This window comes from Periplaneta americana, chromosome 5 (genome assembly GCF_040183065.1).
Source record: "Periplaneta americana isolate PAMFEO1 chromosome 5, P.americana_PAMFEO1_priV1, whole genome shotgun sequence".
NCBI lineage: Eukaryota > Metazoa > Arthropoda > Insecta > Blattodea > Blattidae > Periplaneta > Periplaneta americana.
The window spans coordinates 148,021,412-148,037,146 of NC_091121.1; the positions used below are offsets into that span (position 1 = coordinate 148,021,412).

Below are 15,735 nucleotides of genomic sequence, written 5' to 3' on the forward strand. Positions count from 1 at the left end.
TTTTTACTCCCTCCGTTCCAAAATATGGTATAGTAACAAACAAAATAGGTTTGATTATTGCGAATACGCGCACAAAATGTTTCGCTTTGTGGTAGTCTGTTAGTAGTGAAGGGACTATCAGACAGAGCAGTTGTGAATGATTCTAGTCTTCTGTAGTGCATTAAACCACAATAATTAAATAGTTCATTATAAACAGAAATCAAATGGACACCTGCTATTTTGCAGAAAATGTAACACCAACCCAGTCAATTTTAAATAAAACATCTAAGGCATAACAATAGTATAAAAACGGGTTGTAATTTATTGCAGTTTTTATGTTAATTTGTCTCTCTCAAAACAGTGTTTGTCTTTTTCTTTTATTAATTTTACATCACACAGAATGAAATGCACTTTATTTATTTCTCTTTCTTATGTTAATATATCAAACAAATAAATATCTAGAAGATGTATTAAAGTTACATTATATTACTGAGAACTTTGACAAAATGTATACCATATTTTGGAATGGAATAAATGACATCTTTATATGCCATATTTTGGAACAGAGAGGATAACAAATAAGTGGACACATGTTTGAAAGAGGACCACAGCAGATCTAATAATATCACAAATTCTAATTACAATGAAATTCAACTAATCATTCAGGAAAGCTTTACAATTTGTAAAAAAATTATAGGAAATTATAACGCGAGGCAAAATCTGCCTCAAACCAAACGATTGACTGTATCGGATGTGCGTCCGCAATGTGGAATATTTCCTTCCATACGGGTGCTTGAATATGAAACAACTGTTTATATAAGAAATTAATTTATTTTTACAAATTGCCAACAGCGATTCATGTAAACACAGATTCTATCGATATGTCTCTGCACATACTGGACCATCATTTGTCTCGTCTGTTTTCGAAATCGGAATTGTTACCATTAATTCAGTGACCAGTCGACCTGCTTTATAATCAGTCGGCCTCTTTGCAACGTTCCTACCATCTCCGCATTCGCTTGGCACAGCTCAGTGGTCCTCATTCTGTTCATTGTTTTGCTTTCATTCTTCCTGCATCCGAATATTAAAGAATGTTGAATATTTTCTTTGTAAATATTTCGACATTTTGAAATGAAGTGCTAATTTTTGTTTTGTTTCCAATTTTCACTATGTTACAGTTGTCCTTTCACTGTTTTTTCACATTTATTTCGTAGGTCAGCTCATAACGAATTGTTTGAGTAGTTGAACTTGCGTCTAGCTTCTCCGGTTGCTGAGTTACAACTGCCGGAATGGTGCCAAGCGTGGTAATTTTTATCTCGCGTTCGGCCGCATTCCCCTCTTACTTCACGCAAGTGATTCCGATAAGGCACCCATCACAGCACGCGTACGTCCTCAATCTATCGCGTGATGCGATTGCTTTCGCCCTCCGACTATTGCATGCCGAGCTACAACAGAAAATGTATAATTATATCAGCACAATTACAAAACGTAGAAAAATCAATAAGCTAAAGAAATCGCTAAATAAGATGAATATTTGCGGGATAATATGTAATTATATCAGTACAATTATCATAATAGCATAATGAGTAACCCAAAAGAATTGCTTAATAAGAGGAAAAACACAGCAAAATCAATAAGCTAAATTGCTTAACAAGGGAAACATTTTCAGGAAAATGTATAATATTGTATTAATACAATTATTATAAACTTGCCAAAATCAATAAGCTAAAAAGAATAATTGTTCAATACTGTGAATATTTTCAGGAAAATCTATAATTTCATTAGTACAATTATAATAATAGTGTCGTCAGTAAACTAAAAGAATTGCTTAAGAAGGGGAAAATGTTCGGGAAAACGTGTAATTATACCAGCACAATAAAAGTCAGCAGTATCAGTAAGCTAAATTGCTTAACAAGGAAAACGTTTTCAGGAAAATGTATAATTACTCTGTATTAATACAATTATTATAAAACTTGATAAAATCAATAAGCTATTTTATTATTTTATTTAATTTAATTTCATCCTATAACCACTACAGGTTGCCATCGACAAAGAGTACCATGATACAATAGAGTAAATGCCTTGAGGCCTAGTGATACATTGTTGTTAGAGTGAAAAATAACTGTTTAATAATTGTTTAATACGGTGAAAATTTTCAGGAAATCTATAATTTTATTAGTACAATTATAATAATAGCAAAGTCAGTAAACCAAAATAATTGCTTAATAAGAGGAAAATGTTCAGGAAAATGTGTAACTATACCAGCACAATGAAAGTCAGCAAAACCCATAAGCTAAATTGCTTAATAAGGGGAACATTTTCAGGATAATGTATAATTATATTAATACAATTATTATGAAATCAAAAGAATTGTTTAATAAGAGAAAAATTTGTAATTATATCTGCACAATAAAACTCAGTAAAATCAATAAGCTGAATTTCTTAATAACGAGAACACTTTCAGGAAATTGTATAATATTAGAGTAGCCTATAAATAAAATTATTATAAAACTTGGTAAAATCAACAAACTAAAAGGATTGCTTAATACGGTGAACATTTTCAGGAGAATTTAAATTATATTAGTACTATTATAAAACCTGGAAAAATGAATAAACCCCACACAAACAAAGAAATGCTTAATAAGGAGAAAAATGTTCGTCACTATTTACAAAATGGAAGAGTGACAATTAAAATCTGGTATAAATCTCGTTTCTACTCTAATGTATCGATCGGTATAAACATACTAACCGCCTATAGATAACATACCAGTTACCGATACGCTCTTCACCCTTTGTGATATTGTAGGTCAATAACTATCAGATGAAAACTGTGTGAAGCCCACTCATGTCCTGTTGGAGGTTAACTTAAAACGAAGGGAAGAACCTCGAGTAATCCGATAATATCCACACCGTCAAAGAGAGGGCTTCCAAGTATTTAGTCCGATCAAAGTGCAATGCAGTGCTTGTTTGTTCATCGGAGAAATGTTCTGTGTGAAGGTATGGTCTTGTGAGTAGGAGAACTGATTCTGCGTGCTTGCTGTTTTGTGTCTGTTTGTGGGTTAGGGAATTCCATAGATGCTACCACTCTCCTCCTCGCTGCAGGATACAGCGTGCTCTATAATCTAGGTACCACCGTGTCATGTACAGGGACATAATTTAATTTTACTAACATTTCTAATATTAACCTGGCTATACCTTTGGATCAACGATTAAGAACCGGAAACACCGTTTGCTACCCCCTTCCACGACTGCAGTTCGATGATACTGGTACTGGCGTAATATACAAACAAATCACTTTATTAGGTATAGGAGGGAAGAAAAGTAGTTCATCCATTTACGTAAACTAGAAAATATCGCGATTTTGAGCTTTCCATGCGGACGTATTCATTATGCAATGTATATTATACTGTCTACAACACATTAGCGTATACTATAGAGAATGAAGTTAAATTGAAAATAATCATAAGATGGATATTTAAACACATTTTTGAAAATGGTGGCCGTTCATTTCGATACAGGCTTCAGTTCTAATGTGCATATTATCGCACTATAGACTATTGTACGTAATTCCAATTACCAGGTTCGTATTTCGTATCAGTAACTCATGTTGAATAATTCTGTACGTACTCAATAAAAGAGACCTTACGTACTGTAAATTCAATCTTCACTTCTGCTCGATCCGAAAAGATAAAATTACTCAGACATGCTATCTACTTTCCGTCCAAGTGGTTATATCGCAGTGTCGTAGAAAGGCGGGAAATCACGTGACAGTTAATTACTTAATGAGGACCTTTTATTTAAGTTATTTTAAACAATTGTATGGATATAATATTACGTAGACGTCCAATTCGAAACAGAAATTAATGTTCTCAAAAAAGAGCTAAAACAGCCCAGCCACTAGCATTTACAGAGAGGCGAATAGAAGCAGGTGGGGGAAACCGGGATGCGACGTAGACAAATGGAAAATGATGTAATATTGAAAGCTCTTTCGTCACTGGAAAACGCGAACATATTTTTGGAACGTACTGTTTACTATAACCGTAAGGCTATTTTGACTGTATATATGCGGTCTTGGATCTGTGTGGAGGACGGTTGAACTTCATTAGTAGAAGGGGTGGGGGTGAAGTACATTCAAAAACTCAGGTACAATAAAAATTGAAGTAAAAATAAAATGATGTCCCTGTATATTAACACTGGTATTAATAATCGTGCAGTTCTGTTGCACTTCTGTTCAACCATTTTATTATTGTTATTATTATGAGGGTAATTCATAAACTTGCGTTTTATTGTAAATGACAATGTGGTTACAGGATTTGTTTACAGTTTGAAACTGCAAAATTTTATTTATTTTTCTACATAGTTTCCAGCTAAATTGAGATTTTGAATACAGCAGTCATAAAAATGTCCCGCCTGTGAATGAAGCCAACCTGCGACGCTGGACTGCAACTCTTCGTCAACGTCAAAGTACTGCAATGCAAACCACTTCTTCATTTACATGAATAGGTGGTAATCAGGGCTATATGGAGGATGATCAAACACTTTCTAGTTGAAATTTTGCATTTCGAACACAATACGCGTTGTCGTGCAAAAATCCACTCCGGAGCGCAACATAATGGATTTCAGCCGCTTGACAGTTTTCTTTACAGAAAATCGTATCACCTAACTTATCCCACAGCTCGCGGGATTCTCAATTAGGTAATACATTTTGAACACGCGTAGCACTGCAATTAACAGCCGCACGAGTCTCTCTATACTACTGCTCGAAGCAAACTGAATCACGCAACATTCATAGCAAAGACGTCGTCGCTCTGCAGATTATTGCGCGCTCTATATGAAAAAAGGAAGTTACTTTATAAATAGCTCTCGTATTATTATTATTTATACATCTTGATTACACAATTTTTAACACTGAATCACTTTGGATATGTATGATACGACTTTGTGTTAAATTCTAACGTACCTTGTTTACATGTTTCGGCCTATTATGGGTCATCTTCAGAACTGATCGTTGTTGGTCTAGGCGCCTCTTGTTTTGTTTCCTGTGAGGGTGTGTGTATTATTATTATTATTATTATTATTATTATTATTATTATTAAAATATTTCTTACATTCGTACTGTTGCATACTGCAGTTTATTGTATAGTTGGTGCTTACAACAGATAAATCTTTACTGTACAATCTACAATTCTTATTCAAGGTTAGGAAACAATCTACAATTCTCATTCAAAGCTTACAAACTTTATAGTTATTTGACAGGTTAAGAGTACATACTTTTTGGATTTTGAACTCTAGTTGCTTAGTAGTTGAGTTAATAATATATGTGAAATGTTTATAGAAAATAGGAGAATGTTTCTAAAAACATGGACATTGTAAAAATCTTAAAATAATATTAAATTCTTCTTCAATTAATTAATTACATTAGGTACTGAAAATGAGAATTCTTATACGACATTTATGGTCAAGAGCACGCAGTAATAAAGTTCAAGAGTACGCATATACTATATTTATTTTAACTATTATCTGTATATCATCGTTTTGTTTCTTCTGTCAGTAGATGTGTATTCAAACGTTATGACGTTATGGTTAATTAAATCACTTAGCTGATGATAGATTTTAGCAACAAGAATAAGAAGTAAACAATCAGAGAAACAAAGATCACGACTAACTTTAACAAATCAAATTTATTCACAGTCATCACAAACAAATAATCCATGTCCGCTGTAACTTGTGCAGTGCTCTTGCCACCAATTATTACATTGGTCACATTTTATCCAGTCGCAATCAGGAGGTTCCGTATACTTTCCGCAACACAGAGGACTAGCAATGACGTTTGCCTCGTTTATATTAAAAGCCTATGCAATGAATATTTTGCTCTCACCTCTACCTAGTCTTTCCTTTATCTTTTCCATCATTACTTCCGTAAAAACCAACTTTCTATCGGATTTCCATTTACATTTCCTCATTGTCTCCTGATTCCTGCAACTTCACTGAAATTGCAAAATAGTTTTTCCATGAATTAGTCATGAAGTTTCATATTCTATATACTGAAGTTCAAATTCCACGTATTATAAATAATTGATCTGATTGTTAGTCAAATTCAACTGTTCATTGCGGTAGGTACCTGTCTTGCTCAACACACTGTATAGCAATCCCAAAATAGCATTTCTAACTACAGTACTCTAGACTCAATTCACCCTTTCTACTGCTACAGTTATCATTACAAGAGTCTCCCTGCTTTCGGTTGATGCTCCACAAACCCAAAATCTCCAAACCGTGTTCCAGAGCCCCTCTTCCTTCCAGTCCTCCTTGCGAACGGTATTTCTATCTCTATCGGTCGAATCGACAGCCTAGCGGGCCAAGTTGCATCTCCCTTCCTCGCTCTGTGAGCCCTCAAAAACATATCGGATGAGGAAGTCTGAAGTTCCACCGCCAATACAATGGCATGCAGAGAGATTCCAGTAGTGCACCATCGTGTTTTGCAAGCCTCGCCGCCACCCCGCTCCTCACGTCCAAACAAAACTTGAGAGCAAGTTATTCGGTCGAGAAATTGAACAGAAAAGAAATGGAAACTCGAGTTTGAGACCATGGATAGATAAGTCAAAACTTTTTTGAAAAGAGAATTGAAAACATAAAAAAACGTTCTTTTGTTTCCAACCATGAAGTTTATCCTTACAAGACATTAGCTAAAGTCAATCTTGTAGATAAAAAGCAATACCGTTTATAATTTGTGGTCTTTGATCCATGAGAATTTCTAGTCATTGTGCTGATATCAGTGGCAGGATAGTAAGTCTCTGTTCTGAATGGAGTTTCCAATTTCGACTAACCAAACAAGGACAATGACGAGAGAAATGTTGTAGCAAGTTTGAATGTGAGTTCAATAAACACTGTCATGGCCTTGTATGCTGACGGGAAATATTGGCGTTATTTATGGCAGGAATATGGCGTCTCTCGTTGGTACAAATATTAAAACAATTTTAACAACAAAATATAATTTTTACGTACATTTAGATATTCTTTTTATCCCACGTTTACCTTAGAATATGATACTGCAGACGTAATGAGCTAATTCTAGGACATAGCGGCTTTATATCGAAAATGTCGTAGGCCTATGATTATCTATCTATCTATCTATCTATCTATCTATCTATCTATCTATCTATCTATCTATCTATCTATCTATCTATCTATCTATCTATCTATCTATCTATCTATCTATCTATCTATCTATCTATCTATCTATCTATCTATCTATCTATCTATCTATCTATCTATCTATCTATCTATCTATCTATCTATCTATCTATCTATCTATCTATCTACCTATCTACCTATCTACCTACCTACCTACCTACCTACCTACCTACCTATCTACCTATCTACCTATCTATCTATCTATCTATCTATCTATCTATCTATCTATCTATCTATCTATCTATCTATCTATCTATCTATCTATCTATCTATCTATCTATCTATCTATCTATCTATCTATCTATCTATCTATCTTCCCCCGGTATAAGGGTATATGGTGTATGGTTTCCCTATGTACTTATACCATTACTCCGGGGGGGATGTTCAATTAATTTACTGTAATAACGAGTGACAGAATGAATATGACATAAAAAAACTGAACATACAAGTAGAAATTGAAAATGATGAAAATTGTTGTAACATATTAAATGAGGCAGAGAAGAAAAAAAAATACAACAAATAGACACAAAATAACAGTGTCACTCAGCATCATTGTTATTAACCAAGGGACAATAAGCTGTTCTAGTATCCTGGCACAAAGACAAGAGAAAGGATTAATCTAACAAAACGAAATTATTGCCAGAATAATAGAGATAAAAACTCGCAAACTTCTCAGAAACGGATTTCGTGAGATAAAACTTACTTTTCTAGTTTACTTTTAAACTATGACAGTCCGGCAATCCCTGACGTCACTAGATTACGACATTGTTGTAGACATTTATTGCAAACATTGAAGATCAGTGAAGATTAAATTACGATTTCTATAATTACTACAGTCCCGCGCCATGGCGTCGCGATCTAAGGCATCCCGCCTAGGACTCGCGTTACGGAATGCGCGCTGGTTCGAGTCCTCATGGGAGAAGAAATTTTCTCATGAGATTTCGGCCAGTGTATGGGACCGGTGCCCACCCACATTGTGATGCACTTGGGGAGCTACGATAGGTAGCGAAATCGGATTGCGAATGCCAGCTATAACGGCTGGGGGGATCATCGTACTAACCACACGATACCTCCATTCTGGTTGGATGATCATCCACCTCTGCTTCGGCATGTGGACGTGAGGCCAGCAGCCGGCTGGTCGGTCTAGGCCCTTCACGAGCTGTAGCGCCATGGATTATAATTACTACAAAAATGTAGCAATTACAGAAATCGTAATTTAATCTTCACTGATCTTCAATGTCTACAATAAATGTCTACAACAATGTTTGCTCAGAATGTCTTTGGAAATGAGCTCTGTAGGTGACGTGAATCACCTTGTATATCAACTGCATTTTTAATTCTCTTAAATTGAACCCAGTACTACAACAAAATGGGGTGTGCTAATAGTTTTTGGAGCAAGTGTCTATAGGCTAATAGTTTTTAACGTATTTTTTTCTGTTATATTTAATATGTATATTTGTACTTTCCTGATTGTAATAAATGTGTATTTATATTTGAAAAAAAAAAAAAGAATAACTACTGTAATTTACGATTCTACTGTTTTTGATTACTTTATATTTCTTCTATTTACAGTGGCGCCACAACGGCCGAGAATAGAATACAACACAAGTCAAGTTCTGCCAGGCCATAATGTAACGGCCCAGGCTGGTGAGCGAGCCACCGTGAAATGCGTCAGTCGCTACGGGAACCCCCCTGCCAGACTCAAATGGTTCCTCGGTGAGATAATTAGCTAGCTTGTGCCAGTATACCGCTGTGGAAGAAAACGAATGCAGTGTTGCGTCGGTGCCAGAATAATAAACTGTTCCTTGTGTTGACAGGGGAGGACGAAATCACGACCAACACAAACCAAAGTAACTCAACGGAGCTCGACAACCCTAGAACATGGGTGGCTACGTCTGTGTTGGAGCTCAGCTTCACCAAGGAGCAGCACGGAAGAATGCTCAAATGCGTCGCATTGCACGAGTCTTACTCCACGAAGTCGCAGTTGATAGAAGTCCGTCTCAACGTCAGATGTGAGTAGCAATAATAATTCAAAACCACAAGCAACAATTTCTCAGATCACGGAGACTTTCTTTCTTAGTTATTCTTCCATGCAATCATTTCTACATACTGACTTTACGCAAACTGAGTGACGCGGAACGATAAAATATAAGTACTGATAGGTATAATAGATTATTTCCGTTCATATAATGCGCGGACATAACGTTAAAAGTCCGCTAAGCAATAACTAAAACTCCAAATGAAGCCAACTCAACCTAACCTTGACTAACCTAACCTAACCTAACCTAAAAAGTAGTGTTGTGGGATTTAATCGATTAACCTAATAGATTAATCGATCAATTTCTGTTGTAAAATTAATCGATCTAAATTACTTAATCGAATAATCGAGTCGGTTAAAATTAATCGGTTGTAGTTGATATTAATAATTATTTATTTAAACAAACTCATACTAAAAATCCCGACAATATTCCTCTCTCGGAATGTGCTTACTTAAAAGCACAATAGTACTGTTATTTTCTAACTGCAAAGCAGGTAGTGTAGAGAAAATCTTTGCACAAACACTTCAGAAAGAGATGGAGATGTGAGGACAGTGACCTAGTCTATCTGCATTGAAAGTTGAAACACAATGCGAAACCGTTATTAAGTTTTATGGTTTTCCAAAAAAACTTCCACCTTGTTGTCAGCTCATCTTCCTAGCATATGAAATACATACTTTTCTGAGATTCGTCCCCCTCATCCTTTATAAAATACCCATGTCTACACTGTGTGCAAGTGAGAGCGTAACTATCTTCTTCTCTTTCTAAAATCTGGTAATTCGATTATAATAGGGGCCAGTCTTCTGTTTCGACCGCTGTACTTTTGCAGTTGCAGTTTCTGTACTGAGTTTTTATATGAAGGTTGTGTGTTTAGTTTGATAAAGAAAAAAATCAGTTTTCTGTGGTCTGTGAAAAGTGTAAACTCGGTGAAATGTTTGAATTTAAATTGAACGATCGTGGAGAAGTGCTTGACAGGAAAAAAGTATTTTCGTGTTTAGTGCTGCAGGAAGCAATGTTACTAAACTTAGAGCGGCACTTAATTCGGAGCATGTGAATGCACTCACATGTTTAAAATCATGGATGAAGCAGTATTAACTAGGTGAGACTTCATACTTTTTTTTATTTATGTTTGTTTAAAAAATTCCCGGAGAAATTGACACAATAAATTATAAGCCTCATAATAAATATGTTAGTAAATAATTAAAATAGTTGTTTTGTAATATAACGATACAATATATACACATATACAACATTTAATAGTTATGCTTATCACCGAACACAAGTTAAATTTAACAATAATTGTATATTACATTATATTAAAACATGTTTCAAATCGATCAAAAGTCGTTAAAATAGCTAATCGATTAAATATTTTGATCGATCAACAGCACTACTAGGAAGTAGTATGATTACATTTTATTATAATTGGCTAAAAGCCGTCTATATGTTTATCATAAGTACAAATGTAGGCCTAATAATTATTTTTTTACTGTGTTATTTAACGACGCTGTATGAACTACCAGGTTATTTAGCGTCGATGGAATTGGTGATAGCGAGATGATATTTGGCGAGATGAGGCCGAGAATACGCCATAGATTATCTGACATTTGCCTTACGGTTGGGAAAAACCTCGGAAAAAACCCAACCAGATAATCAGCCCAAGAGGGAATCGAACCCGCGCCCGAGCGTAACTGCGGATCGATAGGCAAGCGCCTTAACGGACTAAGCTACACCGGTAGCCTAATAGTTATTGAATAGTATTTCACATAGACGGCTTTTATTCAATTATTATAATACATTAATACCTGCTTATCGGACCACTTCAACATGTTTATTAAATATGATTACAGAAAAAATGTTAATTACACCAGTCAATATGACGACAAACTTAATTGTATGACGGCCACTGTTTCCATTCTATGGCGAAGTTAAGGTGTAAACTGGGTAGGCTGAAAAAAATCTGCTTACCTTATATCTTTTATACAGCAGATATTTCTCGGTTTTTTTTTTTTTGCACAAACCCAAAAAGATGATAATATTTCATATACCATGAAAATTTAAGTTTTCTGTTTATCTTCCTCCATCCGCTGTTGTAATATGTAACTGTGGTGTAGATCTCCTATCTTTGTAAGTACATTATGTTTCATACATCCAACTTGAAAACGATTTATCTTTTAATTCTACAAATAATAACCTCAATGGTCACTCAGTATGAACCATTTCACACAAAATTGATATGTAACAGACTATACGCATGTATTTTTGATTAAACTAACGCTCAACAACGCACCGCATTCAAGAACACCAATATAGCGCAACGTATTATTGTGACGGTGAGGATAACCACGTTTCGCACTGAGCTGTAGCGAATCGATACCCCTTCCGTGATCCCCCCTTAGGCTTCCGAATCAAGGTCGTAGCCATGCTTTTAGGTACTTCTGCCACAAGCCTCACACTGAACTCTCCATACTGGAATGCCAACAGTAAACTTAATAGTATATGGAAGAATTGGAGTGAAGCCAAGTGTTAGAACACATCGTTATTACGAACTTATAGACCTGCTGTTATTAGGTATAATAACTCAAATTTTATGGGTAGACTAAGCCTTTAAAATTTCTTAAAAGCTTCGCCACTGATTAATAGATGGCGGAAGGATCTCACATGGAGAAGGAAATATAATTCTGTTACTCATACTTTCAGCACGTTGAAATATGACCATAATTAATTTAGAGTTTGTCTTCTTGATGATCTCTATTTTGTGACTCGTGTTATATGAAAAGAAGATAGTTCTGCGTAAAATGTACATCGATTAATTGTCTTACCAAATATCCAATTTCATTAATTCCAAGGATTTCGATCGTTTTTAACGTGAAACATGTACGCTAGAGGGCCAATTGGGGAAAAATATTACGGAAATTTCAGCATCTTACGTCACTTGCTTAACAACGGCAATAAGTTAGTGATACTAGTCTGACGTGACTTGCCTAGCAACGGATCAGACTCTTGCATGGTGTATGTTTGAGGGATAGACTTACTTTATTGCATGAATCACATTTATTTCACTTATCATTTGCCCATACTAACGGCTTTCCAACAAACCAATTCAGATTAAACGTAGTAATTCCATTGTAAATACTTGACAGATATTATAGTATACATCCAATAAAGGAATGAAGGAAAACTAAACCTAAATAATACATCCCATCAATTCCACTACATTTATGTCACTCTGACTCATATTCAAAATTCTTATAAAGAAAAACCAATTCCTTAAAAATCTAAATACCACAATAACATTCAACCGAGATAAACGTTCCACGCAATTACAGATGCCCGATTAATCCCGTGTTATTTTTAATCACATATTTTAGAGTATTTTAGTTAGCACGAATTTGAACATTTTATTATCTTTTCTTTATTCTTCCCAATTCGTAATCTCACCTCTTTGCACTTGACACCCTGCTACATGAAATCTTCCTCATTTGCGATTAGTCCAAAATTATTCACAACAAAGAATGGAGACAATGGAGAAATTATTATAGAACCAAGTACGGAATGTATATATTTAGGGACGAAAATAGATCAATTTGGGAAAAATAATACAGAAATTCAACATAGAATTTCTGAAACAAAGAAAGCAATTAATGCTCTAAATTCTCTTTGGTGGAAAAAACATATAACAAGAAACAGGAAACTGCAAATTTATAAAACAGTAATTCAAAGTATTCTTACCTATGGCACAGAAGTATGGCAAATTTCTACAAGGGAACAAAATAAAATTTTGGCTACAGAAATGGATGTTGTAAGAAGATCAGCAGGGAAATCAAGAAAAGAAAGAGTAAAAAATAGACATATAAAGGAAATTATGAAATAGAGGAAGAACCAGACATTATTGACGTTATAGAGAGAAAAGACTACAATGATATGGACATGAAAAGAGAATGCTAGAGGATCGACTACCACGACATATTATGGAATGGATATCGACAGAAAGAAGGAAAAGAGGTCGTCCAGCAAAGACGTGGATAGAAGGGGTACAGACTGCCATGACGTCCAGGAATTTGACACTAGAGCAGTGGATGGATAGGGAGGATTGGCGTTTGGTTTCCGGAAGACGGCGTCAGAGAAGAAGAATTCTACAGAATGTTAACTATAGTGTTTTGTTTCCATGGAAGGAAACCACTATATGTTGTCCTTTAGGTGGATAGCTGCGGAAGACTGAGTACTTGAGTAGTAATATATTATATCAGCCGTGGCGAAAATGTCATCGTGCGTCGAGCCACTGTGTAACCTGCAACGTGCATAGCACGTATATATGCAGAGAGGCGGACACCCGAAGGGGAAGTGAAGCAACTGTCTGACTTATTAACGGATTTTCATTTTCCTTACGTCAAGCACTTAAATATAATTTTATACAGTTTAAGGTTAAAAACTAATGTTTAGTACGTGTAACGAAGAAAGAAATTAACAAAAAAAAAAAACATAGGACACATTATCACAACCTATTAATTGTCTTCAGAATGTCTCTGCGACAGAGTTTCAAAATCAGGAATTATGTCACTTACTGCCGGTCGTAGTTGATCACGAAGGTATTTGTCTGTCAGTCGTGATCTAAATCTGGTTTTTACTATTTTCATTGTTGAAAATAATTTTTCACAAACGTAAGTTGTAGCGAACATGGCTTCAACAGAGTAAGCGAAAGAACGAAGCTTCGCGTATTTATTTTTTGGCAAAGATTTGAAAAGTTCAACATTTGTCAAGTCCTTACATCTAGCTTTCATTTAACATCACATTGTAGATCTGCGAGTTTAAATTGAAGATCTAACGGCATTATTCGTACATCTGCTGAAAAAGGATCTACGTACAGAGATAATAATAATAATTATTATTATTATTATTATTATTATTATTATTATTATTATTATTATTATTATTATTATAATCATAATCATAATAATAATACTTAACCTTTTAATGTTTCATGAGTGACATTTGGTATAATGCTGTTTTATGTTATGCAACCGTTTCCTCGTAATACTTGTGAACAAATCATGCGAGTACATTTAATATTCTCATCATATTGGCAGCAAAAAAAAATACGTCCTCCCATCCTCCTTTAAATTTTCGTTTTTGTAGAGGTACATTAGTTTCGAGAGAGACATTGGACTATACGCCACTCGCAGGTCAGAGACAAATGAGCAAATGGAACGGAGTTGGATTCCAGTGAGTGAGATGATGGGGGTTGTGGAAGGCAGCACAGCTATCATTGCGAGCCACAATGTGCTCGTGAGTCACATTTTCGACAGGACTGTGTTATATCCTTATCTTACGGAACTCTGGAAAGATATCACCAACCTCCTTAGAAGTCATGGCATATATATACGCACTGGCTCGTAAATAATATTCAATATTCAACATTTATTCTATAAATGAAAGAAACTTTATATATACACGAGTTCTAAAACCTTAATTTATCCCTGATCACTGGTTAACTTTATAATGTCTTAACTGTGTTAACATTAGACATTACCTGGAAGTGGTATTCTTCATTGTTCAAAGTCTAGTGAAGGTCCCGCGCTATCTTCTGATTTCCTGTTGTGGTAGGGTGTGTTCATGTCGAAAAGGTTATGTGTTTTGAAATTCAGTTGAATGTTCAGGATGTGCTGTAGATGTATTCTTGTATGTTTGTAAATTTCATATTGTTCTAGAAGTTAAGTTTCTGTTTTTTTTTTTTTTTTTTTTTTTTTTTGGCTGGATGTGTAGTATTTTCATGTCAGTGTCTATGTTGCTGTAGTCGTGATGTTTTCTGATTACGTTGAATTGTTGTGTGGTTTGGTTATGGCTGTGTTATTTTTCTTGCAATGTGTTTGAAATGATCTTCCAGTCTGTCCAATGTAGAAGTCGTTGCAACTATTGCATGGTAGTTTTATACACCTGTTAAGTTGTATTTATTTGTGTGTCTTGTCTGTGTGTTAAGATGTTTTTGTAGTGTGTTCTGTGTTCCGTATGCAATGTTCTATTTTATTTTCTTGAAAGACAATGCAATCTTGTATGTGTTCTTTTTTCTCGTATGTTAGCGTGATGCATTTGTTTTCTTATTGTGTCTGTATTGCGCTTTCTTGATTTCGATTAGTCTTTCTCATGATGTTGCCTGTAATGTTGTGATGTTGTCCATTTTTCTGTGCTATCTATTTGATATTGTGTATTTATTCCTTATAATCTTGTTGGCTCATAGGAATGTTCATGAGTCTGTCTATCATGGATTGTATTGCTGCGTGTTTGTGTTGTGTGGGGTTATTCGACGTGTTGTGTATGTGTATTACTGTGGCAGTGGGTTTCTTGTATACTTTGAACATATATTCGTTGTCTGTTTTTGTTATTGTGATGTCTAAGAAATTCATGGATTTGTTGTTTTATATTTCTACGGCTTTACTAATAAAAACTCTATATACAGACTTTAACTGTCTTATACTTATACAATGAGTAGCTCGTTTAAGTCGTGTGTAAATTACTTACTAATAATCACTAC

The 15,735-nt window shown here is 34.9% G+C and overlaps 1 protein-coding gene across 2 annotated transcripts in view; it reads left to right on the forward strand.

The window, feature by feature from the left end:
• LOC138700208 (irregular chiasm C-roughest protein) overlaps positions 1-15,735 on the forward strand; it is an 831,933-nt gene that overhangs the window by 476,066 nt on the left and 340,132 nt on the right. For both annotated transcript variants that reach the window (XM_069826656.1, XM_069826657.1), the window contains exons 3-4: positions 8,743-8,886; positions 8,988-9,182. In XM_069826656.1, coding sequence (XP_069682757.1) covers positions 8,743-8,886; positions 8,988-9,182 — 339 coding nt within the window. The remainder of the gene's footprint in view (positions 1-8,742; positions 8,887-8,987; positions 9,183-15,735) is intronic.